This window comes from Bidens hawaiensis, unplaced genomic scaffold, assembly GCF_021521415.1.
Source record: "Bidens hawaiensis isolate Kalapana, Puna unplaced genomic scaffold, B.hawaiensis_p1.1 tig00041605_1, whole genome shotgun sequence".
NCBI classification, from domain to species: Eukaryota; Viridiplantae; Streptophyta; class Magnoliopsida; order Asterales; family Asteraceae; genus Bidens; species Bidens hawaiensis.
In genome coordinates, this window is record NW_027505720.1 from 65376 (window position 1) to 91656 (window position 26281).

The 26281-nt window shown below is 37.3% G+C and overlaps 1 protein-coding gene across 1 annotated transcript; it reads left to right on the forward strand.

The window, feature by feature from the left end:
* The first annotated feature begins 233 nt into the window (after positions 1–233).
* Positions 234–4793, forward strand: LOC143614950 (uncharacterized). The gene is made up of 5 exons (XM_077088233.1): positions 234–411; positions 1768–1925; positions 2015–2070; positions 2181–3263; positions 4078–4793. The coding sequence occupies exons 2-5, from the start codon at positions 1811–1813 to the stop codon at positions 4603–4605; spliced, it is 1782 nt and encodes a 593-aa protein (XP_076944348.1). The 5' UTR covers positions 234–411; positions 1768–1810; the 3' UTR covers positions 4606–4793.
* Positions 4794–26281: the final 21488 nt, after the last annotated feature.

A 26281-nucleotide genomic window follows, 5' to 3' on the forward strand; every position in this document is an offset into this window, starting at 1 on the left:
TATACATATATATATATTCATTTTCAAGTAAAAAAGATAATAGAAAGAGACGTTATAAAAAGCATAAAAAACACACAATCTTTTTCTTGATTTGCAAACAACTTTTTCCACTTAAAAGACAATTTTTTAAAATACAGAAAACAGTGAAAGATTTCTCAAATAGATTTTATTTTATTTATTTATATTGCAAGAATCCAACCAATTTGTTGATTGACCCCATGACACCATTTAATGCTTTTATTTCTGTAAATTATTAAAGAATGTGACCACTTAAGAACCATATACCCTTCAATAATGTTGCTCTAAATCCTCTCAAAATCTATGCATTCTGCATTTCAGTTCATTCCTTTTTGTTCTTATATGTTTTATTATCTTCAGGGCATATGAGATTCTTGATTTCTTGATGTTCATGTAAGTTTTCACTTATTATTATTTTTTATACTTTTATTTGATGAATTCTTGAAAAATATCATGTGGGTTATAATCTTTATGCTTGTTTTGATCTGGGATTTTGAGTTTAAAGTGTAAAGTTTCATGCTTTTGGAATATGTAGGGTTTAGTTTGTACCAATGTAGCTAAATTATGAATCTTTTTGTTGAATTATTGGATATTTCACCTGGGATTTGGTAATCTTGATTGCTTTTATATGTGATAATGAGTTAAATTCATGAATCAAGTCTGTTTACTGAATGAAATTTGTAAGCTTTTTATGCTTGTTTTGATCTGGGATTTGAGTTCAAAGTGGAAAGTTTGTGTTTTTTTGGTCAAAGGTCAATGGTGAAGAATTTGAAGTGTTGATCTTGATCAATCATGCTGATTGGAATAACTAATAGCTACTGTCTAAGGTTTAATCTGTACAAATGTAGCTAAATTATGAGTCTTTTTGTTGAATTATTGGATCTTTAATCTGGGATTTGGTTATCTCGATTGTTCTTATAAGAATTATGAGTTGAAATCATGAAATTATGCCTGTTTAGTGGAAATCTTTGGTGTTTTATTAGAAAATGATGTTGTTATAGTGTTACAATGGAATTCATGTTTTAAGTGCTTTTGTTGACTAATTTAGGCTTTCAGAATGTTTGACCTTTGAAAATTATAGTCCAACTTTTCGCCTTGAAATTTAGCACAATTCTCATCAGAATTATAATAATAATTATTTGGTTGTACCCTTTGGAAAATATTGATTTATATTTTTCGTACCACAATACACACCTAATACAAGAATGTTAGATAAATTACTAAATTATTTTGAGTTTGACTCTTGAAAGTCAAAAGCTTCCTAGAGGATCACATGTATACTTTGCAAGCAACATCAAAGGTTTAGTTGGTGAAGTTCACTTCATCACTAGATTATTTTGTTATACAGATGAATCAATATTTTTGATGTATTTCTAAGCAACTGAGCCATGATCTGAGCATAAATTTTATACTTTCATGATTTTTATTTCTTTTAATACTTACTGTCAAAAAGTTGCGGTTTTTGCTCCTCCTGATCAAAATGTAACTTTCTTCTAAGCGTTTTCGCTGTAAGAAAAAACATATTTCCCGAATCGTATGTAACATACTTTAAATTTTTACCCCGTATATGCAAGTAATGTAATGTATCAAGTAAAATAGTGACACTCATCAAAAACTCGTGCCACGTCAGACATGATGGAAAATAAATATCTTTTTCTTACACATATAATGACAAAATGCTGCATTTTAGTTTACAAAAACACCATTACCCATTCTTTGTATAATTCTATTTTGGTTAATATTTTGTAGAAGTTATTTGGTTCTGCGATAAAGTCCTATAATTAATGCAAACATGAGAGTTGAGAAACAAGCTTCCAAGGGCGAAGGAGGTCGCGGTTTACACCATTTGTTTGACTGGAACTCAAAGTCAAATAAGCAGTTGGCCTCCAAAGTTCCCAATTTATCAGGTATTCTTAACTCAGTATCCAAATCGACCTGTTTTATGCATTTTCAGCTTTAACTTTCTGTTTTTAACCAAAAATTTAAATTCATATAGTACAACCGAAGCAGAAAACGAGCATCAGTACCAACGCACAAATCACTTATCATGCGGTATGAATCACTACACATTTTTGCTTATGTTAAGACTCGTATGTTTTGTTTTAAATATGTAAAACAACTTGTTTGACCAAAAAAGTCAACATGTGAAATATTTATTTTAGGTGATTGAAGATTATACATCAGACAGTATAATCCTTAAAGGCTGCTCATCATCACTAAGTGATGAAGATGATATCGGTAAATCCCCCGGGGTGGTTGCTAGGCTTATGGGATTGGATTCTTTCCCGTCTTCAAATTTGACTGACACGCAGTCAAGGTCAACCCGATTTTTCGACACTCGATCTATGCAAAATTCTTCAGCATTACAAGTTGAGCCAAAACATAAGTTAATTGAGAAGTTTCAAACTGAAATTTTACCGCCAAAATCAGCTCGATCGGTTCCCGTTACTCAACAGAAGCTCTTATCTACAATCAAGAGGTCGGGATTTGTTTCTTCAAATGACCCGACCAGTATAATGGAAGCAGCATCAAGAATTCCTTTTGTTGGATCGTCTTCAGTTGACTATTCTAACAGAAAACCGTCTTCTACAAGGTCAATGGAGTCAAATGCTGCCAGGAAGCTTAAAGGGCAATCAATGAACAAAAGCTGGGACGGTTACTTAGAACCAAAAGACGGTAAAAAGTCGGTTTCTTTAGCTGTTCAAGCGAAAGTCAACGTTAAAAAACGAGAAGGGTTGACTTCAATCGGGTCAAAAGCTACATATAATCAACCAGTTAGTGAAAAGAACACAATCAAGAAACCTGTTACAAACAAAGTAAACAAAGTGCTTAAACCTAACAACATGAAGCAGAATTGTGTACCTAAAAAGAAACCGGTTTCTGATAAGATTCCGAGTATAAGCCCTATCAACAAAACACTTGACCGAAGGAAACGTGTTACAGAAGATGTGAAAAACAAAGGTTGTGCTAAAAAAGATAATAATGGGAAAGTTGCAGCTAAATCTAATGGACTGGATGTTGTTTCTTTTACATTCACATCTCCGATATCGCGATCGGTGGATAAGATTAATCGAAATAGTTTGAGTTCAGCAAATGGAGGTGGTTCTTTAAGTACCCTTTTGGATCAACAGCTAAGGGAATTAACTGCTATGAGTCCAGCTTTTGTTTATCAAGAATCAAGAATCACAAGAACTATAATCTTTCAAGATTCAAGAAACCGAGACAGAACCAGTGAAGATGCTCAAGTATGTCACTTTGTTATGTACATAGAGTTAGGCGTGTCAATTGTGTCCGGTTGGCAGTTTGCGAGTTGGCGGGTTAAACTGTCCAACCCAAACACGGCCCATGTTTTTATCTGTGTCACAAACATCTTGTAACCTGAACACGACCCGTTTAACTCATTTATCTAAACGTGTCAAATGGGTCGATGGGCAATAATTAAGTTGTAAACTTGTTAATCCAGTTGGCGGGTTGTAAAAAAGTGGGTTAAACAGATTAGTGGGTCAGCCTGTTTAACTAAAAAGGTTGGCAGGTCAACATGTATATCTAAACAGATTAAACGGGTCAACCTGAACATGGCCCGTTTAACTCATTTATCTAAACGTGTCAAACAGGTTGGTGGGTAATAATCAAGTTGTAAGCTTGTTAATCGGGTTGGTAGTAATCAAGTTGTAAACTTGCTAATCCGGTTGTAAAAAAGTGGGTTAAATAGGTCATAATTAGGTTAGCAGGCCGACCTATTTAACTAAACATGTTGGCATGTCAACCTGTTTAACTAAACATATTTAACATGTCAACCCAAACACAACCCATTTAACTCATTTACCTAAACGTGTCAAACGGGTTGGCTGGTTGTAATAAAAAGTGGGTTGAATGGGTCATAAACAGGTTAGTGGGTAGACGTGTTTGACTACACCGGCTGGCTGGTCGACTTCCTGAACACGATCCTTATTTTAAACGGGTTATATGTGCCAACTCAAAACTTGATCATTTTATATCGTACATTACGGTTAATGCAGTTTACAGCTGATTTATCTTTGAATTTCGTGACGTTTTTAGGTAGCGGGCCAGGAATTCAGTGCAGTTTTCTCAAAGAAACCGACAACAACCGAGGTTGACTCCAAGTCAGAACACAGTTACATAAAGAACATACTTTCCAACATTGAGTCAATGTTTGAAGACTTCACCTTAAACAGAACCAGCAAGATTGTGAACCCACATCTATTTGATCAACTAGAAGCTCAAAAACCGGTTTTTGACAAGAAACACGAGCCTAAACTAAGGCGACAGCTCGTGTTTGACTGTGTGAGCGAGTGTGTTGACTCGAGGTGTAGAGTTTGGTTAAGAGGGCTAGCAGTTGTGAGAAAAAAAGATCAGTTAGTTGAACATGTGTGTAACAAGATTAATGAGTGGGAACAAATGAAAGATTGTATGGTTGATGAGCTTGTTGACAAGGATATGAGTAACGGTCAACGTAAAAAGTGGCTCGAATATGACGTTGAAGCGTTTGAAATCGGAGTTGAGATCGAAAGGCAATTACTCGGGTCATTAATTGATGAAGCTATTGTTGATATGTTGGTAACATAAGTAAGATCAAATGCATAAAATCTTGTTGGTTGATCTTATGTTTATGGTTTTTTTTCTTGCCAAGATTGATTTTTTGTACATTATTTTCAAGAAATTCTAAAGTTTAGGCTTTTTTGTTGAGTTTATTGAGAATTCTTGTGAATCAATAATAAGCAAATTATTGTAAAAAATGGTCTTTAGTTGGACATCCATTAAAGTAGTGAATTATGAGGTTGTATTATTATTATTATTTGTAATTTCACAATCGTGTTACGTTTGTGCAATAAGTTGAACTAAACTTATAATTTCTTGACGTTAGGACTAAAAGTGCAAAATGAGAGAACCATAGAGATCATTTTTATAATTAACTTAAAAGATACATAATGCTTTTAGACATGGAAAATTGTCATCACGCTGGTCTGGTGGTTAGGGAGTTTTCTCTTATGAATTTCCTTTTGAGTAGGTATTGAGTTTGAATTTCTGGAGCGTCAAGCTAAGGATGGACGGTTGAATTTTCGTATCAGGGATACAAACTCAGGCATTAGTGCTTGGTAGCCTAGTAGGCATAACGGCTAGTGAAAATGTTGTGTAAGAAAGATATAGAAAATTGATATAGTATTAGACAGTTACAATGTATCCACTTTCTGTCTCTCAAATTGAATTTCTTAAATTACATGCATATGCATGTTTTAATTTGGATTATTTTCTAGTCTATTTGTTCATGTCCAGTCACCACAAGTATGGATATGCTATAAATTGATATATTATTGAATTTCTTAAAATATTATAACATGTCCACCTTATAAGTTGTTGTTATTATTATAACATAAACTGTTGCACAAACTGTTATACATGTTTAAAGTTTGGAACGTCAACTTCTTGCACAAACCACGAAGACTCCTTGATGTGTAGTTTATTATTTCTGGGCCTACTCTTGTATTCTTTGTTTTGGGGTGTTGTGCATGGTGGGTTTGTATATTGTACTTATGAAAATTCTCAAAATTTCTACTTAACATAATGATTTCACTAAAATACCTATTTGATAAAAGAATTTTCAACAAACATCACCTTGGTGGGTGGCCGAAATGTTTTCTTTTGGGGTTTTTTTAGTCTCAGGTTTAAATCAGAGCTTATTTACGTATTTTAAAATATGGGCATCACCGCTATAAAAAGATTCAGACTTAGGTAATGGGATATTACAAATATTATAACCATTTAGGAGAGGCATTACTGTCACTACGACAAACACCTTTTAAAAAATATGTCTTTTTGAAAATAAACATTAGGATACAAGCAACCCGTCAATACTTAATGATTGGGCCGGCGGTTTTGAAAGCCAATATTTTTTCCAATATATCGAACCGTCAATATAAATATATAACACTGGAAGACGTTGGTATTAGAAATTAGTAAGACGAAAATGCTATATCTTTCTCCGTACAAAGAGTGGATGATTAATGCTTCTATTGTTATCTTTGAATTCAATGGTTTTAATTTCATATTAACAAGAGTTGTTTGGCAATTCACCTAAAGTGAGTTTCACAATTTGGAACCTCTTCTTATTCTTTTTTTTTGAATGACTAAGAAAGTTTCAAATACTCAGGTTGCCCGGTCCGTCACTAATTTAATAAGAAACATGCCATCTGAAGACCCATTGTGATAAAACTCTTGATTCACGCATAACATTTGTCACAAACGAGACTCAAACTTGTAACCTCCTCTAAAAAAAAGTCATCGGATACTAGCAAAACACTGAGTTTTTAGAATTCTATAAACTGTTTTTTTAAAGGTAGTTTATTTTATTGAAATTATATGGTTTTTAATATACATGAATTATTCAGTTCAATTGTACCAAATTATTGCATAATTTAGTGCCGTGACAAACTTTACTTGCATTTTGTTACTTTAATAAAATATTGCATTTTTTGATAAAAAAAATATTTTATTTCATAAATATTGCAGTTATGAATGTTAGCTTTGATAGTTTTGCTGAGGTGACCTAACAAATTCTTAAACTGAGGGGCTTGAAAAAAATGAAATTGAACTGGAGATTTAATCGTGACAATAATTGAACGAAAATGAAATTCGGATTTTAATAATTCCACATTTCTAACCTTACAAATATTTTATTTTTGGGACGAATCACACGTTTTACACATTTTTTCTTTAAGACTTCCGTTAAAAAAAATTTAACTTCGTTAAGTTTTATACAATATTCGAGCCGGGGGTCTCACCGGAAGCAGCCTCTCTATCCCTATGGGATAGAGGTAAGGCTGTCTACATCTTACCCTCCTCAGACCCTACCATAGCATTGCTATTGGTGGGATATACTGAGTACGATGATGATGATGATGATGATGATGAAGTTTTATACAATATTTTTGAACGGCGGATATTATATAAAGCACCAACTAGCAATAAACTAGCCAGGAAAAAACAAGAAAGGAAAATTGCATAAATAAAAGAGGGTTCTTCAATGATTGTAACCAATTAACTTTACACTTACTCTTTCTATTTGAATACCTAAGGAAAGAGAAGTAAGTAACAATGTAACATCATCAAACAACACCGCGTACAAAATCAGTTCGAAGCTTCCAAAATGTCCATCAAGCGACATACATAATCGCATCCACAATTTCTTTCTTGAGCATCCTTAAAGACAAGTTGTTAACCCACTCCATGAGATCAGTTGGTAATCGCAACACTAATAACTTCACATCAAACTACGTTTCAACAAAATTCCAAATTTTCTTGACCGAGGTGCACTCTCCACAAACATGAATAATGGATTCCGACCCATCATTCACAAGGGGCAAATAGTATACGAAACATCTATCCCCTTAGTAGCCAAATTTTTTCCTAGTTGGCAAACGATTTCCCACAACCCTTCATCCACAAATACTTATTTTCCGAGGCAAAAGGGAACCAATTGGTTTTCCTCGAATCACTAGGGAGTGTACTATTATCAATTCTCTCCCAAATTCCCTTAACCGAGAATTCCGACATCCCTTGCAACGACCAAACCCATCGATCATTATCATCCGAAAGCGAAACTCTCTTAACCAAATCTTGCATTTCTAGAAATTGGGTCATTTTGGCACCCCTCGGAGTTCCCTACACCACTCCCACGACTCTCCCCTAACCCTTTGTGCCATCGAACTACCATTTCTAAAGCGTATAACCTTAGAAACTTCTCAGCTACACATAGGGTATGGCACTAAGGATGATTCCAAAACAACATATCATTTCCACTACCAATTTGTTTTTTAATCGAATTGAGAGGTACGATACCTGAGGCAATAAGATTTGAAAATGATTTTAACATTCTCTGCCAAAAGTTATTGCCTTTAAAAGAAGAAAACAAACCTCTTTTCGTACCGTACAAGGAGGAATTTGATTTTCATCCAAATTGAATTTGGTTCGTTCACAAACCTCCATCTCCACTTTTGCAAAAGACTATTGTTTAAACCTTCTAACGACCCAATGCCTAAACCTCCTTTATCTTTAGAATCCAAAACCAACTTCAGAGGGGCCCAATGAATTTTTCTTTCCGCCTGACTAACACCTTCAAAAGACTTGGACGGAATTTGTTTCAAGCTTTTCAAGACACCTTCCGGAGCTAGGAAAATAGACATATAATGCATCCCTAATGCACCAAAAACCGCTTTTATCAACAAATATCAAGCTCTTATAGAAAGAAGTGAAGCTTTCCAAGAAGTCAATCTAGATATATGATGTATATAAAAATATACATCTTTTAAGCATCAAATAATCTCCAAAATATCATCTTTTATTATATTATTTAGTTTAAATAATTGTTTATTATGTTATTTTCTATTTTTAGGCTTATTCCATGTCATACCCCAACCTAAGGCGAAAATGCCAGGGCGTGAACTGAGTGATCACAGCTCACATGGTACTATCATGCAATATAATATGACAATATCTATTTAATTGTTTTTAAATAAACAAAACATCATTCAATTACATCAAGTTTGAGCAAATTACCAGAACAATCCAAATTAATCCAAACATATCAAAACAAATAAATTAACTTAAATAGTTTTTTTTATTAATTTTATTCTTAAAGTCTTTCTAGTTGTCTCTTCACCTAGCTTCACCCCAACTGATAACCTGCATATGCGTAGAAAATAACATAGTTTTGTTAGCACATGGTTGAGTGATAAAATCATCAAATTTGTTACAATAAATAATATAATAGAAAGACAAAACTGTTATTATGAATGTAAAACAATCAAACCATGAGCAAATAAAAGCGTCAGGTGACCAAGTCTCAAGGACTATGGCTACTATGACAGTCGGATGATCATACTATAATGAGATTATGTTGGACCCTATGAATTGCTAGAATCAAGTAACAAACGAAGAAATGAGTGGATACTTGAAAAAACAAAGAAATTAAAGAAGTTGTGTATCATTTAGCCTAACACACCCCCATGTTTCAGTGACCTCGCCCTCGTGGTCACCTTCTCAAGAAAAGACAAAATATGGTGGGCATGGGGCCGTTTCTCATGGACTACGCCCCAGTGCTCACCTTTCCAAGAAAAGACAAAATCAGAGAGCAAAAACACGGGGTTGTGTCTCATGTACCACACCCCTGTGGCTACCCTACCCAAATAAGACAAAAATAAAAGAATCTGGCATTTACCACGAGGCCGTGCCCAATTTCCCAAACAGCCTATAAATAGATGTGCATGTGTCATTGCATTTGGTGTGCTTGGAGAGGATTTGGACGAGTTTATCACTTAAAAACACTCACTTTATACTTAAGTTGAAGATCAGTTGAAGAGTTTGAAGGCTTGGAAGCATCCATCATCATTGAAGAAAGATTCACCACTTATTTGGTTAGATTGTTCTAAGTTTAATCATTTATTAGTCATCTTCATCTTCTTTGATGTTCATTGTCATGCTCATCATGAGCTAAACCTCCATTTATCATCTAAATATATGATGACACTAAACTTCATTTGATGACTGTATTGAATATGTGATTTGGTTTTTGTGAAGTAATGATTATTTTACGATTATCCTTTGATTAAATTTGTTTTGTCATCTTAATCCATTAATTCAATTGATTATTAATATCTTTAAAACAAACTTATATAATCATTCATGATTAACTCATATTCTTGGAGACTAGAAACGGTAAAAAGAAAATCTTGATATTTTGTCCGAAACATATTTCCTTGTATTAGAATTTGAAAAGATGAGATGCATGCCATGTTCAATTTCTCTAGTTTTGGTAATTCTAAAACAAGATTGTTAAGTACGATTGAATAGGTTGCCATGCTAGTTAAAGAAATCATATGTGAAAGGAATGTGTAATTATAATCTACTTAAATCAGCCAAGGAGGGTTGTGTGACTAAACTATAATTCCCTAAAAGTCGTTAGGAATGGTGTTTGAGAAATGGAGTTAATCCTAATCTTTACACTTCACTAAAACTATTTGCTTAATTAAATTGACATTTTCATGATAGACATGAAGTTATGCATTCTATTTTCTTTTATGTCATAGGGTAATCCTCTTAGAATGAGAGGTTATCTATCTTATATTCTTAAAACAAGTTAATAACATATTCATAATATTAATAATCAAAGAAAAGTTAAACGGATTCTTGATTTAGATGGTAACCTTCATATATTAATTTTCTCGTCTAAAATTCGTCTACTTGTTCACCTACTTTACTTACTTTAATTTAACAAAGATTTAGTTTAAAAACAACCTTAAATGATTATTACTCCCGCTGGTTAAAAACAAAGAATTATTATTAGAAATACTCTGTGTCCGTGGATCGATACTTGGTTCTTACCAATACTATTCTACATATACGATAGTACACTTGCCTATTTGTGTGCGGTTTAGTCATAGTATAGATCGTTTTTCTAAATTTAAAACATGATCTTGTGTGAAAAACAATCAACAATTTATATACAATCACAACATATCAATATATACAAATTTTAAACTGATGTTTTAGGGTTTTTAGTAAAAAAAAAAGATACGAATTAGTCTCATTTTTTGAATTCGGGATCATCAGTGTTACATATATCTAATTTGCAAACAAATATTTTTTATGTAAACATTCATTTTTTTATATTTCATTATTTCTCCTATAAGTAAGTTTATATAATCTAGAGAAAACTATGATTTGCCTCCTTGTGTAATTTCGTCGGGGGCACCATCAATCCATGAAAACTAAATTGCGCATGTTGTGCCTCTGCCCTTTGTTGGTGGGCTCACTTTATGCCATTCCGTCAGTTTGCATTGTTAACGTCCATTAAGTTGGAGGGTATTTTTGACATTTTACAAAATAAAATTTGGTGATAGATTTGTGCCACTATGTTTTTTTTCTTCAATAGCTATGTAAAACGGTTGGCCGTGAAAAATGGCAGTCCGATCACCATCGAGTATTTTCCTTTTCTCTTCTTCTACTCATTCCTTCACGCTCTTTCTTCTTCACCACACCTTCTTATACACACACACACACACACCGATCACCACACCACCGCCATCTTCTTCACCACAACGACCACCGCCACACCTCTCCTTGCGCCCGTCGCTTCTCCCCGAGCCCCGTCACAGCCTCGTCGGCCCCGTCGCACTTCCCATAGCCTGTCATGGTATTCAATTTGAATTACAATAGAATTCTATTTGGAATTCCTTATGTAATTAATCTTTGGGGTGCAGAAAAAACGTTCGTTTTAGGCTTGTTGCAGGTCAAGTCTGGATCGTCTACTGGAGGAGGCGAAGGCTCAACTAGTTAGTTTAAATGTTGATGATAACAAACCATAAAATAAAAATAAAGGAACAAAAGAAGGAAAATTCCATCCCACATTGGTGGAGGAAAGAAAAGGAGAGGATTCCACCATGGTATAAATAGGATTGTAAGTCCTTTTCCCACAACGCTAAATTACAAAACTAGTGAGCTCTTTATAAGAAAGAAAATTCATATGTTAATGTTCTTATAATACATATCACACCCAGTGGCCCTAGCGGAGGGTGCGAAGCACCCGAACGTGCACGGGCACGGGCTCGGGCTCCGGCGAAGTGCGATGGGCGCAATGTGGCGCTTTGATGGCGCACTTTGCACACTCGCATCGCCGCTTAAGGGCCGCCTTAGTATTTTTGTGGAAAATTAAGATTTTTAATAATCCTTCCATCGCGATACGCGACGGTTTTAGATTAGCCTCATCGTCGCGTAGCGCGATGACGTGTAACGTTATCCAGAAATATTGCAGTGTAGTGATACACGATGACTTGTCAAGGTAACCCATCGCGCATCGCGACGTGGAGGTTACACTGACAAGACACGTTGCATGCCACATGGCGTGCCACGTAGCATGCCTAGGGCTGACTCGGCCAAGCTACGAGACTCTTCGCGATACGCGACGCCCGTTGTGTATGGCCATCGCGTATCGCGACGGGGTCAAGAATTGGCTATAAATAGATTGGCAACGGGACATTTCTCTTCGTCCCAAATTCTTGAATTCTCTTTGAAATTTTGTTTATATATATATTAAGAAAGTTAGTATAATACCTGAGTGTCGTAGCGATATCCTATCCGATCGAAAGAAACATACACGAATCCAAAAGATCTACCTATTAAGGTAAGACATTGTGCCATCGTGTAAAGTTTCTACTCTCGTGATTATCGTTATGATTATTGGTTTTATACTAATCTAGATATACTAGAGTCTCACGTACGGTTCCTTTGAGAAGGGTGTGATACCACCACCTATCAGGCCCGAAGAGCGGTCCACGGAGCTGCATCCCTACTCACCTGGTCCATGCACATCGCTCTCTCCACGAGGTTGGCCGCCTATCCTAGATCTTCCCATTTCGAATAAGATCCCGGGCTCGATCCGGTTTAGTATCAAGGTGATTCTTTTTCTGTTCCTATATATATGGGTCCGTGCAGCATTTCCACGATATCGTTATGATCAATTAATGGGACTTGGCCGGAAAGTGTTCTTGCCTCTATCATTAGCTCGGGTAGTCCCCGTTTATGGTGTTTTAGTCACCTTTCAATGGCTCCCTTAATAATGTGCGAGGAATTGCCCTATTGAGTAATGGGAAGCGGGCTACTCCCCGAAAATGCCCCTACCTAGGTTCATTTGTCGTTGGGGCTAAAAAGATTCCTTGCTCGTTCCTAGGTCTTTTATTCCATTATTTTGGATCGCCGTATTATTTCACTCACTGAGGTGGTCGACGCTTTGGGAGTACCTATTGATGGAAGAGGGGCTCTAAGCGATCACGAGCGAAGACGTGTCGAAGTGAAAGCCCCTGGGATTATTGAACGTAAATCTGTGCACGAGCCTATGCAAACTGGGTTAAAAGCGGTAGATAGCCTGGTTCCTATAGGCCGTGGTCAACGAGAACTTATAATCGAGGACCGACAAACTGGAAAAACAGCTATTGCTATCGATACCATATTAAACCAAAAGCAAATGAACTCAAGGAGCACCTCTGAGAGTGAGACATTGTATTGTGTCTATGTAGCTATTGGACAGAAACGCTCAATTGTGGCACAATTAGTGTTTATCCTAGGTGCTTAATACCAAGAAGTGTTCATTAATTGTAAACTTGCAAAGTGAGACATTCGAGTTTTTGTACAACTCACATTTGCGTGAGACAACTATTTTTCCGACATTGTCATGATAATTTCAAAACCAATAAAACTCATGGCATATGGTCTAAATGTTTTCAAATATATTTTTAAAGTATTTTAAATACATTACAGTGATTAAGTCTCTATAGACTTACGGGAGGGTTACTACTGGTATTGTGGGGTTTTGTATACAAGACTTGCCTACTGGGCTATTACACGTTACTTATTGGACAAGTGTTAGCCAATAAGTAATATGACCACGGTCATAGATACGGTCGAGTGACAAGTACCTTTCGGTAATTTGTAAGCAGGCAGGTGTAAAAACATCTTAATGCTGTAACTGTAAAATGTGTCATCTACAAATGAATGTACTAAACAGTATTTCTTGCTGATCAAATATTTTAAACATGTTTCAGGTGACTTTTTAGAGACAAAGGAATGATGCCTGCGGGCTTCCAGCTTAAATAAGTGGCTTGTCACCAGAATAAAAAAACGTGTTTTCTAAATTAGGGTTTATCTCTATAAAAATTATGTTTGTATCAAAACGGGTTAAATTCCCAGTTTATCATAATAATAATCATGGTGTTTTATAACTCTGATCATTTTTCCTAACTACGGCTCTGATGAAATATTCCGCTGCAAAATAATTAAATAAACACCGATACCAACAATCAATGTTCACACCTTCCCTCCCAGGGTATAGGGGTCGGAGGCTGTGACAGCTGAAGTGGTATCAGAGCCACTGGTTTAAGCAATATGAGTATTTTAATAATACATAATCTTAAAATTTAGAGTTAGGAAATACATGTATTAACCTATGTGTTAAACATACATATAAGATTTTAAACACACGTGAAAATAAGTACTATTTTCGTTTGGAGTTCGTTGTTTTATTTCTTTTGATTAACAGCATGAGTGAGTTAGTTGAAGCTTTCAAAAACATATCCGTTAACACCGCGGGTATGGAAAAAGGAGAATCTAGTCAACAACAACCCGAACCCATGATCTTTCAAGCACAACCTGTAGAAAAACCAAAACCCAAAAGAAGAAGAAGGCTCAAAGACTGGCAACGGGGATTGAGAAAATACAAGAAAGGAAGAACCACACAACCACCACCACAACCTGAACAACCAACTCAACCACAACCAACACAACTGTCACATCCCCATCTTAGGACTAGGAGTGCGACTAACAGTTGGTACCACATTTGTAAATAAATCAGATTTACGGGTTATAGCTAATGACTTTATAAAAACATAAGGATCAAACTTGTAAATATTTACATTACAAAATATGGAACGAAAGTTCCAAATACGTTTACTTGTTTATAGTTTACAAAACCACTATATTTTAATATTTAAACAAAATTATCCGAGCCATCGGATTCTTGAGCTCTTCGTCTTTCAAGCTCAAATCTTGATTACCTGTAAAATATTAAAAATACGTCAGCAACGAATGCTGGTGAATATGACGACGCTAAAATATTTTCTTTTACTTAATCACCCCTCGAGACCACGTAAGTCTCGGCCCATCTTGGCTTAGGAATAATTAAGTTAAAACAACATCATTATAAACTTGAGTCTCTACACTAGGTCACCTCAGCAAAACACCGCATCGTTTCGACATAACTTAGGTACCATAAATATACACATGGTCAATCTCACTCGAACGTAACTTAGGTCCGGCCCATCGTGGCTGGAGGTCGTGACCAAGTGTGGTGCGATATGCCCACCGCATTCCACATATTTAAGGATCCAGACAAACGTATACTACAGCCTGAGGGCTAGGCTTATACTCTTATTTACAATGTTTTTAGAGACACTTAGTCTCATGTAAAGTTTTACACATAACACGTTTGATTGTTTGAAAACACGTTTGTAAAAGTGGGGCGCATTCACCTTTTGTTTGGGATCGGCTTCAAACACCGTCCTTGGGTCTTTCCCTTGCTATCTCGCACCTATAGTACGAGTATAACTTTTGTTAGTCGGATACACGATCCGGCTTAAGACATTTAGTCTTATTTATCTCTATGAACCTTTAGTTCAAAGTTTCTTTTACATTAAAACCTTTAGTTTAAAAGTAATGTTTATAAACCTTTAGTTTATTTATAAAACCATACGTTTCTTCTTTTTTAAGAAACATATTCTTTTCTTTATTATTTAAGAATACTCATTATACTTAAATAATATTTTATAACAAAGAATTATACATATATATATATATACATTTATTTTTTTTCTTTCCTTTTCTTTGTTATATATATGTATTTCTTTTTCTTTGAGACATCGAGTATAATTTCGACTTAGGGCATTAAGCCTAATAATATTTTATTATTATTTTATTCGGGCATTATGCCTACCTTTTCCTTGGCTTAATAAACCCTACACACTCGGGCATCACTTCGACGCCAATTTCTTTCTTTTCCAATCTTTCTTGATCGACACCTTCTCTTTGGCACGCTTATCGAGAAATCGGTACACGGTTAACGAGGGATTGGGGCACGAATTTCGAGGTATGTTAGTGAGATGTTAGAGAGAGATATGTGTGTGAATTTTTTATTTGGGTTGTGATGTACCCGTGGCCTTCTATTTATAGCCAAACTTTGAAGCCCGTCGCTGTACGCGACGACCTCTTTGGCACCCGTCGCGTATCGCGACGTAGGTCGCCTGATTCACCACGTAGACCTGCCACGTGGCAGGCGTTACGCCACGTGGCGACACGTGCCGGACGTGTTGCCACGTGGCGGCAGATGGTTTCACCGTGTGCCATGTGGCACACGTGTCACAACGTGTCAGACAACTCATCGCGGTACGCGATAGGTCTTCTGATCCATCGTGTAGCACGATGGGTCAGGAAATCAGAATTTATATTTTAGACCCTTGAGTTTGGAAATTGGCAGATTTGGTCCCTTGACTTTGGTTTTTGGCATTTTTGGCTCGATATTTTCCGTGATGTTACATCCACCCCACCTTGAAATAAATCTCGTCCTCGAGATTGCTTATGAGAATAAGTGGGGGTATTTCTTTCTCATTTTGGAGTCGAGTTCCCATGTGTACTCAGGTCCTCTTCGGGAATCCCATTTTACTTTTACGATTTTCAATGTTCGTCTTTTAAGTTTCTTCGTTTTCGAATCTTCTATTTGAATTGGTCTTTCAATGAATTTTAAGTTCTCGTTAATTTCTACATATTTTAATGACATCGAAAGAGATTCATCGGCTAAACAATTACGCAGATTCGAGATATGGAATACATCGTGTATCCCTTGCATTTCCTCTGGAAATCACAAACGGTATGCAACAGTGCCAATACGTTCGAGTACCTCAAAGGGTCCAACGAATCGAGGACTTAGTTATCCTTTCTTGCCGAAGCGAATGACGCCTTTCCAAGGCGAGACTTTTAAAAGAACTTTGTCACCCACTTTGAATTCTAACGGCTTACGACGGACATCGGCGTAACTCTTTTGGCGATCACGTTCCGTATTAAGTCGATCTCGAATTTGAAGAATTTTGTCGGTGGTTTCTTGAACTATTTCGGGTCCAGACAACTGATTATCTCCAGTTTCAGACCAGCACACGGGCGTCCTACATTTTTGACCATATAACGCCTCGAATGGTGCGGCTTAAATGCTCGTGTGATAACTATTATTATACGAGAATTCCATTAGGGGTAAGTGGTCATCCCAACTTCCACCTAAGTCTATCACACATGTGCGAAGCATATCTTCCAACGTTTGTATCGTCCTTTCGCTTTGCCCATCAGTTTGTGGATGATAGGCGGTGCTAAGGTCTAACTTGGTGCCTAAAGCTTGTTGGAAGCTTTTCCAAAAGTGAGATGTGAAACGTCTGTCTCGATCAGAAATTATACATAGCGGTACTCCATGCAATGCAACAACAGTGTTCACGTAAATACGCGCTAATCTATCCGTTGAGTACGACTCATTGATAGGTATAAAATGTGCGGACTTTGTTAGACGGTCTAGAATCACCCATATAGCATTATGTTGTCGAGTCGTTTTCGGGAGTTTGGTTATGAAATCCATGGTTATTAACTCCCACTTCTATACGGGAAGTTCAGGTTGCTGAAGCAGTCCTGAAGGCTTTTGGTGTTCAGCCTTGACTTTCAAACAAGTTAAGCATTTCGCAACATGCAAAGCGATGTCCTTTTTCATCCCATTCCACCAGTAGTTAGGCTTGAGATTTTGATACATTTTGTCACTACCGGGGTGCATCATGTATTTGGACTTATGAGCTTCATTCATAATCTTTTCACGCAAGTCCCCAACGATTGGTACCCAAATCCGGTTTCCCATTCTAAGGATACCATCGTCACCTTTGACTAACGAGTCAATGGTGCCGTTACTTTTTTCATCGGAGATTTGGTTTTCATTGATCGCTTGAGTTTGGGCATATTTGATTTGGTCAATGAGATCAATTTGAAGTTCTAGCCTTAACACTCGGACTCTTTTTGGCTTTTCGTGCTCTTTACGACACAAGGCGTCGGCCACAACGTTGGCTTTACCTTCGTGATAGACAATCTCACAGTCGTAGTCGAAGATGTGTTTCAAGCTTTTATGATCAGTGTACACGATAAATCTTACTCCATAGAGATAGTGCCTCCATATCTTAAGTGCAAAGATTATGGCGCCTAAATATAGATCGTAAGTCGTATAGTTCTTTTCGTGCACCTTGAGTTGACAAGAGGCGTAGGCGATTACTTTCTTTCGTTGCATTAGCACACATCCTAAACCAGAATGAGATGCATCACTAAAAACAACAAAATATTCAGTACCTTCTGGCAAGGCTAGTATAGGAGCTTGGGTAAGCTTTTTTTTAAGTATATCGAACGCCTCTTGTTGCTTTGTTCCCCATTCATACTTGATGTTCTTGCGAGTTAAAGAAGTTAAGGGAACAACGATTCAGGAAAAGTTTTCGATGAACCTACGGTAATAGCCAGCCAATCCCAAGAAACTTCGAATCTCGGTCGGCGACTTTGGGATCTCCCACTTAGAGATAGCTTCAATATTAAGGGGGTCCACTTGAATACCGTTAACATTGATTATGTGACCAAGAAATTGCACTTCGTGTAACCAGAACTCACATTTTGAGAACTTGGCGTACAACTTCTCGGTTCTAAGAGTTTCAAGTAATGTTCGAAGATGATTTTCATGATCGTCCTTAGACTTAGAGTAAATAAGTATGTCTTCGATGAAGACGATAACAAATTTATCCAAGTAAGGCTTGCAGATACGATTCATCATGTCCATGAAGGCGGCTGGCGCATTAGTAAGTCCGAATGGCATAACGGTGAACTCATAATGGCCATACCTTGTTCGAAAAGCTGTTTTTGGAATGTCTTCGGATTGAACTTTGAGTTGGTGATAGCCAGAACGAAGATCGATTTTAGAAAAGAAGCTAGCACCTTGAAGTTGGTTAAAAATATCATCAATTCTAGGGAGTGGATATCGATTCTTGATTGTGACTTTGTTGAGAGCTCAATAGTCGATTCACATACGTATGGATCCGTCCTTCTTCTTGACGAATAGTATCGGCGCTCCCCATGGTGATGAACTTGGTCGTATGAAACTTTCTCGAGAAGCTCATCAAGTTGTTTCTTCAGTTTCTTCATCTCGGTTGGTGCAAGGCGATATGGAGCTTTGGCGATCGGAGTAGTACCGGGTATAAGATCGATCCTAAACTCTACTTCACGATCAGGAGGAATTCCAGGAAGTTCGTCGGGAAAGACGTCGGCATAGTCAGAAACAACAGGAACGTTTTTGATTTCTTTACGTTTTGATTCTTCTGTGACGTAGGCCATGAATGCTAAGCATCCACATTTAAACATTTGTTAGCCCTTATCATTGAGATTAGGCTAACTCGGCCAGCGTCTTTATCCCCTTCAATTCGAATAGTTCGTTTATCAGGGGCTCGAAGTTCAACGGTCTTGCTATTGCAGAGGATACGAGCATGGTTGTCGGATAACCAATCCATACCCAATACAACATCAAAATCAGCAAGAGTCATAGGTAGCAATTGAATAGGCAAAACATAACCAACTAATAGGGCTTCGGAGATTTTAACAATTTCGCCATTAGCGGTCTCGACGCTTAGAGTTTTATTAAGTTTGATTAAAGGTTCGTTTAATAGACTACAAAAGTTATAATCTATAAAACTTAAGTTGGCTCCTGAATCAAACAAGACTCTAGCATAAGCGTTGTTAACAAGAAATGTACCGGTAATGGTTTCCGGTGTGTCGGCCGCTTTCTTCGTCTCAAGGACGAAGACTCTTGCATTGCCCTTCTTGGGCTCATTCTTTTGACCGCTACCACCCGCACCACCAGTCGCGGGCTTGTTCTTGGGGCATTCAAAGCTAAGATGTCCCATTTCCTTGCAGTTGTAGCAGGTCATCTTCTTCTTCCAACAATCGGCTGTTGCGTGGCCGGGTTTATTACACGATTCACAGACTCGAGGAGCAAAGTTTCATCTACCCCTATGATATTTCTTACAAGTTTTTCATTGTGGAATGCAGGGGTTGAAGCTGGACCTTCGTTGATCAATTCCCTTACCCTTGAAGCGTGTGTCTCCTCCTTTCCTTGAGTCGTGTGTTGTTACGACCTTCTTATCATCCTCCTTATTGCGGATCATTCCGCCCATCAAGTACCCAGCCAACTCCATTGCGGAGTCGCAGTTTGTGGCAAGTGTGACCTCACCATGTCACGAATCTCTCGTGGTAGTCCCCATATGTAACGTGTAACTTTGCTGGATTCAAGGGTAACCAGCTGGGGAACCAAACGACAATATTCGTGGAATTACGTGTTATACTCACGAAGGTTCGTTCCAACAACCTTGTGAGTCAAGAATTTCGTTTGGATTTGGCCCGTCTCGTGCATCGGACAGAATTTCGACATCAACAACTCTTTGAACTCGTTCCAAGTCATATTGTACATCACCTCCCTTCCTCTACTCAAGATCAATGTGTTCCACCACTCTAACGCTTCGCCTTTAAACATCAGGGCAGCATATTGAATCTTCTCCTCATCGGAACACTTGCTTGTTATTACGATTGTCTCCATCTCTTCAAGCCACCTCACGGTTGTGATGGCTCCCATGTCACCATGGAATTCCTTCGGCCCATAATACTTAAAGTCTTTGAACGAACATCCACCAATTTTAAGTTTCTTAAATTCTTGACGGACTCCACCATCAGCGTTCGATTCATGCACACTCTATTCCGTGCGTAAAGGTCGAGAACAAGGTTTAGAGACAGATTTTCGAGAAGGATTAGCAGATTGTGAATGTTTCTTTTGTCTAGATTGGGATCTAAATTCAGATTCGGCCCATACGACATCTTTTACTAACTTTTGGATTTGTTTCATGTACTTATCGGGAATCGGTTCCTCTCGTTCATTTTCGGGACCTTTCCCTTTTTCTTCTCGTTTTTCGGCTTCCTTTCGAGAGGCCTCTCGGTTATCACTTTGTCGAGACATTTTTATCTTTTATTCTTTTCAATCTTTTCTTTAAGTCTGAAATTTAACAATTTTTCTCTTATTAACACATGTTCTTATTTATTCAACATATGTATATACCATACAAGGTATATGCATGAATTATTACAACACATAGATTTATATATATACATCCATACTCGATATATATATATATATATATATATATATATATATATATATATATATATATATTCCTATCCATACATCAAATAACACATAATATTACATTAACACATAAACTTCATCTCTTGAAAACATGCTATTACCACCATCCTCTTAATCCTTCATGAATTTCTTCACCATTTTCGTTAGCTTGTTACATTTTCGAAGAAGCGTCTCTCCTATCTTCTTTTTTTTCTTTCCATCCATAGCTAACTTATTTCTCAACTCATCAGTCTCATGTAGGGATCGATCAAGATGTTCCTCCTGCGATTGTGGTATCTCATTCGGGTATCCATACTTTGGAGGTGGGTCGCGGTAACCCATCATCACTATGTCATAATGGTTCTTCGGGTTTGGATACGGAGACGTTGTTACATCGGAGAGATAGTTGAAGAATGCATCGGCTGCTTCATTTTGCTCATGGATTTCATTGGTCTGTTCTTCAATGAATGGAATCTCACCTTGATATGGTGGAAAACTTGATGACGCATTACCCTTGAGTTCATGGAGGAATTGCATATACGGATCGACAGAACCATAGCTTGGGGTTGAGTGTTGTTCTTCGATTGACGTTGTTACTTCATTTAGATTGTCAGGATATTCTTCCTCGGGGTCTGTTTCCTCTTCTGGTTCCTCTTCGGTCATTGCCGGAATGTGAATCTTTTCGTATGGCATCGTCACTCTCATCTTGGGCTTGTGAGATGGCCTCTCCTTGTTGACGCGGGAATCTGCAGAATCCATAGTTGAAGTGCTGATATGCCATCTTCGTTGATCGGAATGGCATTGAATCCAGTCGGATGAAAAAGATTTTGGTTCCTCCTTAATTGGTAAGTTGGAGAGGAAAGTGTATGAAGGGTGAGGATTCGGTAAATGTGTAACCTCCAGATGGAAAATATGGCGGGATCTTGGTTAGTTGATAAGTCGGAATCTCGGAAGGATAATATGTCGGGACCTCGGATGGTTGGTACATAGGTAGACTTGTCGGGTGATAACTCGAGTGTCTTGGCGCTTGGTACACTTGATGTGGAGTGTTATCCAGATGGTAGATGAGACTTGGTTCAATATTGGGATGTTGCTCATGTTCCTCGTTGGAATTGAAGAATGATTCGAAATAATCCTTACTCATGATGCCTCTTGGAAACTTGTAGTATTTTCTTGCTCTTCTTGCTTCATTATCATAATACTCCATTAATTTCTCGAAAGATATCTTGGGTTAGGTGGTTTAAATTGAGGAGAGGGAAAGAAAGGGTTACCAGCCAATCTTATCCCTATTCAAATAAACAAGTAAATATTTTCTATGCATGGATCGAAACTTGGGTATTGTTTTATGATACCCAATTTGCTAAGTTCGATGGCTTTGATACCAACCTGTCACATCCCCAACTTAGGCCTAGGAGTGCGCCTAGGCCTTCTGGTCAGCAAAAAAAAAGCAAGCTGCGCCGCGCTAAGGCAAATGCCCAGTATGCCTTCGCGCGGCGCCTAGGCCTCTCTGGTCACTCGTTTTTGCAAGTCCAAGCCCATTATGCGTTCTATATATACATCCTTATAACCAATCCGATTCTACAACATTGGCAGCCGATTTTGAGAAGGTTTTCAAGGTCTTCAAGTTGTTTTGAAGCTAGGAATCATTAAGATATCAAGGAGCTTTCATTTAATCGATCAAGAAAGGAGTCTGACGGGTTTTATCGCTCTACTTTCTTCGTTCTTGTTATTTATCATGAATCTCTTTTGTTTTCTTTATTTGGGATTGTTTTTAATAATGATTCTAGGCTAGACTTCATGTCTACCTAGGTTTGATGAACATGTTTTGATTTTATTCTTGCTTTGGACATATGTTTTGATTATGGATTTCGTTATTTAATAGTAAAGACTTGATTTTGCTTTCATGATGCGTATAAGTGTTTATTATCATGGTTGATTATTAACTATTGCTTCACATGGATTTTGTTTTTTATTGATTGTGTTCTTTAGATTTAGGGTTCATGTTTAATCTTTACTTTGTGTTTTGATTATTATGGTTGAATAGGCCTATTAGATCATAGAAGCTTGTTGATAGTTGGTTAGGGTTTTAAATGCTTTGCTAAATTGCAATAGCTGTAAGGTGAGGAATTGTTCATGTGTCTTGGTCAATTGCATGCTAGGATAGTAGTGACAATATTCTTGCTTAATGTGTTGATCCTTGTTTATGATGCCATGTTAGTTTATTAAGTTACTAGAGTTTTGTGTTTCGTAAGATTGCTTGCTCTAGATACTATTAATTAACCCTATTTGATAACTTTGCGGAAATCAATTCAACTGATTGCTTAATAATCTAATAATTGTTCTTTGGGATTTAATTTGATTTAGTTAAGGGTCCTTAGGGTTTGTTAGATGAATATGTTTAGAAATCAGTTTCCATAATCATGTTATTTGTCCATTGCTTGATGATTGTTGATGCATGGGATTCTTACCTAGGTAGATTCCTTTTCTATTTGGTTCCGATCTTGTGTTTGGTTGTTTGTTTCTCGTTTACTTGCTTATTTGTTTTCTTAGTTTAATATTAGTTTAAAATCCCCCCTTAAAACATTAATAATAAATAGTCGTGTCGTAAGTCGAGTCTAATTAGTTAATTAACGTAATTTATAGAGTCCTGTGGGTTCGATATTTACTTAGCTTTAATACAATTGATCGGTTCACTTGCCGGTGTTTTGTTTAGTTGAGTCTTAGGTCTAGTTTTTATTACTTGTTTAATTTAGTTAATATTTATTGACTGTTTTTAGCACATCAAGTTTTTGACGCCGTTGCCGGGGACCCTTGGCAATTGCGTTATTTGCGTTAATTGGACTTAATTGCTACATAAGTGCTATTTGTTTTATTTTTGTTTGAGTTGTAGGAGTCTAATTTAAGTGTTGGTACATGATGTCAGTAGTTCAGTGTCAAGTGTCTGTAATCGAGTTTGTAAGATTTGTGTTTTTGTATGTAAGCGAAGTTAGCTCACAGGTTCGCTGATACAGGCGAACTTGTGAACTAAGCGAAGTTAGTGACAACTTCGCCTGAACATGCCAGACGAAGTTGTCGTGATTATATAAACTTAGGTTACGGCTTAAGTTTTGATTATTAACGAGTTTCAGTTTACGTGTAACGAGTCAGAGAGTTTGTGTAATCAGTGATCATTGTATCACGTGTTTCCGGTTGCAATACAACGTGTTTGTGTTTATTGTAACGTGTGTTTAATCGTATCATCTTCTACGCTCGTAATGTCTTACGTAGGGATTCCGCACCTACGTAGAACGAGATATCTCGTGTAGATCCGGCTGGGAACCTACAATTGGTATCAGAGCTTTTGCTCGTGATTGTGTGGTTCAGGATTATCACGCGGGTGTAGAAATCGTTCCGTTCGACTATTCGCGGGACGTGTTTGTCGAGTTTTTGTGTTATACTCACCTCCTACCATCATAAACAACCCATTACACCTTCACAAACCTCGTAAAATCCAGAAATCAAACCTGCAAAAACTTCGTGTTCATCAGGCGAAGTTGCCGTCACTGTTCGTAGGGTTTCAGCGAAGATATAAGGTTAAGCGAAGTTATCCACAACTTCGCCTACTTCACAAGTTCGCCTACCTTAAGCGAAGTTATCTACAACTTCGCCAAATCAGGCGAATTTAAAAAGAAAGCGAAGTTCAGAATCAGCGAAGTTCAGACTTAAGCGAAGTTATCCACAACTTCGCCTACAGTACTGTTAAAAATAAAATTGTTATTTTTCGGGTTTCTGTGTGTTTCGTGAAAGATGTCTTCAATCAACATTACGGAACTAGTTAAGATGGAAGTGGAAGCGGGTTCGGCTACAAAGGCACCGAAGATGCTTAAGAAAACCGATTATGTAGCGTGGAAAGATCGTTTTGAACAATATGTCAAGTACCAAGATGCTAAGATGTGGGTATGCATACAAGATGGTTATATTCCACCTACTGCTGAGTATGAGGGTCGTGATTAGATAAAGAAATACAAAGAGATGGAAGAAGAAGAGAAGAAAATGTATGAGGCTGAAAGCAAAGCTCATGCTGCGATTACTATGGCTCTTCCACAAGAGATTCTACACACCTTCAGAAAGTATAAGACTGCTAGAGGGCTTTGGGAAGCTCTTGAAAACCGTTTTGAGGGTAATGTGGGAATTCGTGCTTCAAAGATTAAACTACTTAAAACCCAATTCTCGGTCTTCAAGTACTTGAAGAATGAATCACTTGATGATATCATCACAAGATATTATCATCTGATGACCGAACTCAACAATTATTCAATTGCTTACAAAGAAGATGAAATTGTTGAAAAGCTTCTTGATGCTCTCCCACCGAAATGGGAGATGTACACTGTGTTGATGAGAGAAGACAAAGACTTTGCCGACTATGACCTGGAAACAGCAGTTAACAAGCTACGAACTTTTGAACTAAACATGGTTCGAAAAGAGACACCTACTGATCAGGTTCAAGATCCAGGAATGTATGGAGCAAAGGTTAATACAAGTTCAAGTTCGAAGTCTGATTCGTCTGCTTACTACTCAAATGGAGAGTCGGGCGCTAACTCAACACCTGAAGGTCATGTATCTCTCAACATGAATGGTGATGTATGCTTTGTAGCTGGAGGATCAAATGCTTCTAACCCTCAAGCAACCAATAGTAGTTTTACCCCAAGTGTTTCGAACATCAACTACTCAAGGATGCCCATGAGTGTTAAATCTGCTGAACAGCAGTTTGCTCTCTATGCATCCTTTATTGCTTCGTATGAAAATTACATTCAGGGTAAGATTGTTGATCCAGCAATATTGGAGGAAGACTATGATCAGATCGATGCTGATGATCTGGAAGAGATGGATCTGCAGTGGCAGATGGCGATGATTGTGAGAAGGGTTAAGAGGTTTATGAAGAAGATAGGATGGAAGTTTGTTGGTGAGAGACCGGGTTTTGACAAGTCAAAGGTGCGCTGTTACAACTATCAACAGAATGGCCACTTTGCGAAGGAGTGCACGAATGAAAGAGTTGAACGTAGTCAGAACAGGTCGACACACCAGAATGGGGTTGGTAATGATAATAGGGCCATGATTTCCAGACAGAATGGGGAATATAACTGGAATCTGCATGTTGAAGAAGTGTTCGAACAGGCCAATATGGCGAACATCGAAACTGCAGATACTGAGGAAGTGACTGGCGAAAGTGAAGCTTACATGGCAGAGGCTCAAAATGAAGCTTGTATGGCTGATGTGAAAGATCAGCTCACCGAGGTAAGTACTAAACTCCCTTGCACTAAGTGTGAAAATCTGTCTGAACAATTGTCAACTATAACTGATCAGTATGTTAGTTTGGATGCTCAATTTAAAACCTTAAAAGAAGAACATCATTTCACTAAAGCTAGAGAAAATAGTTAT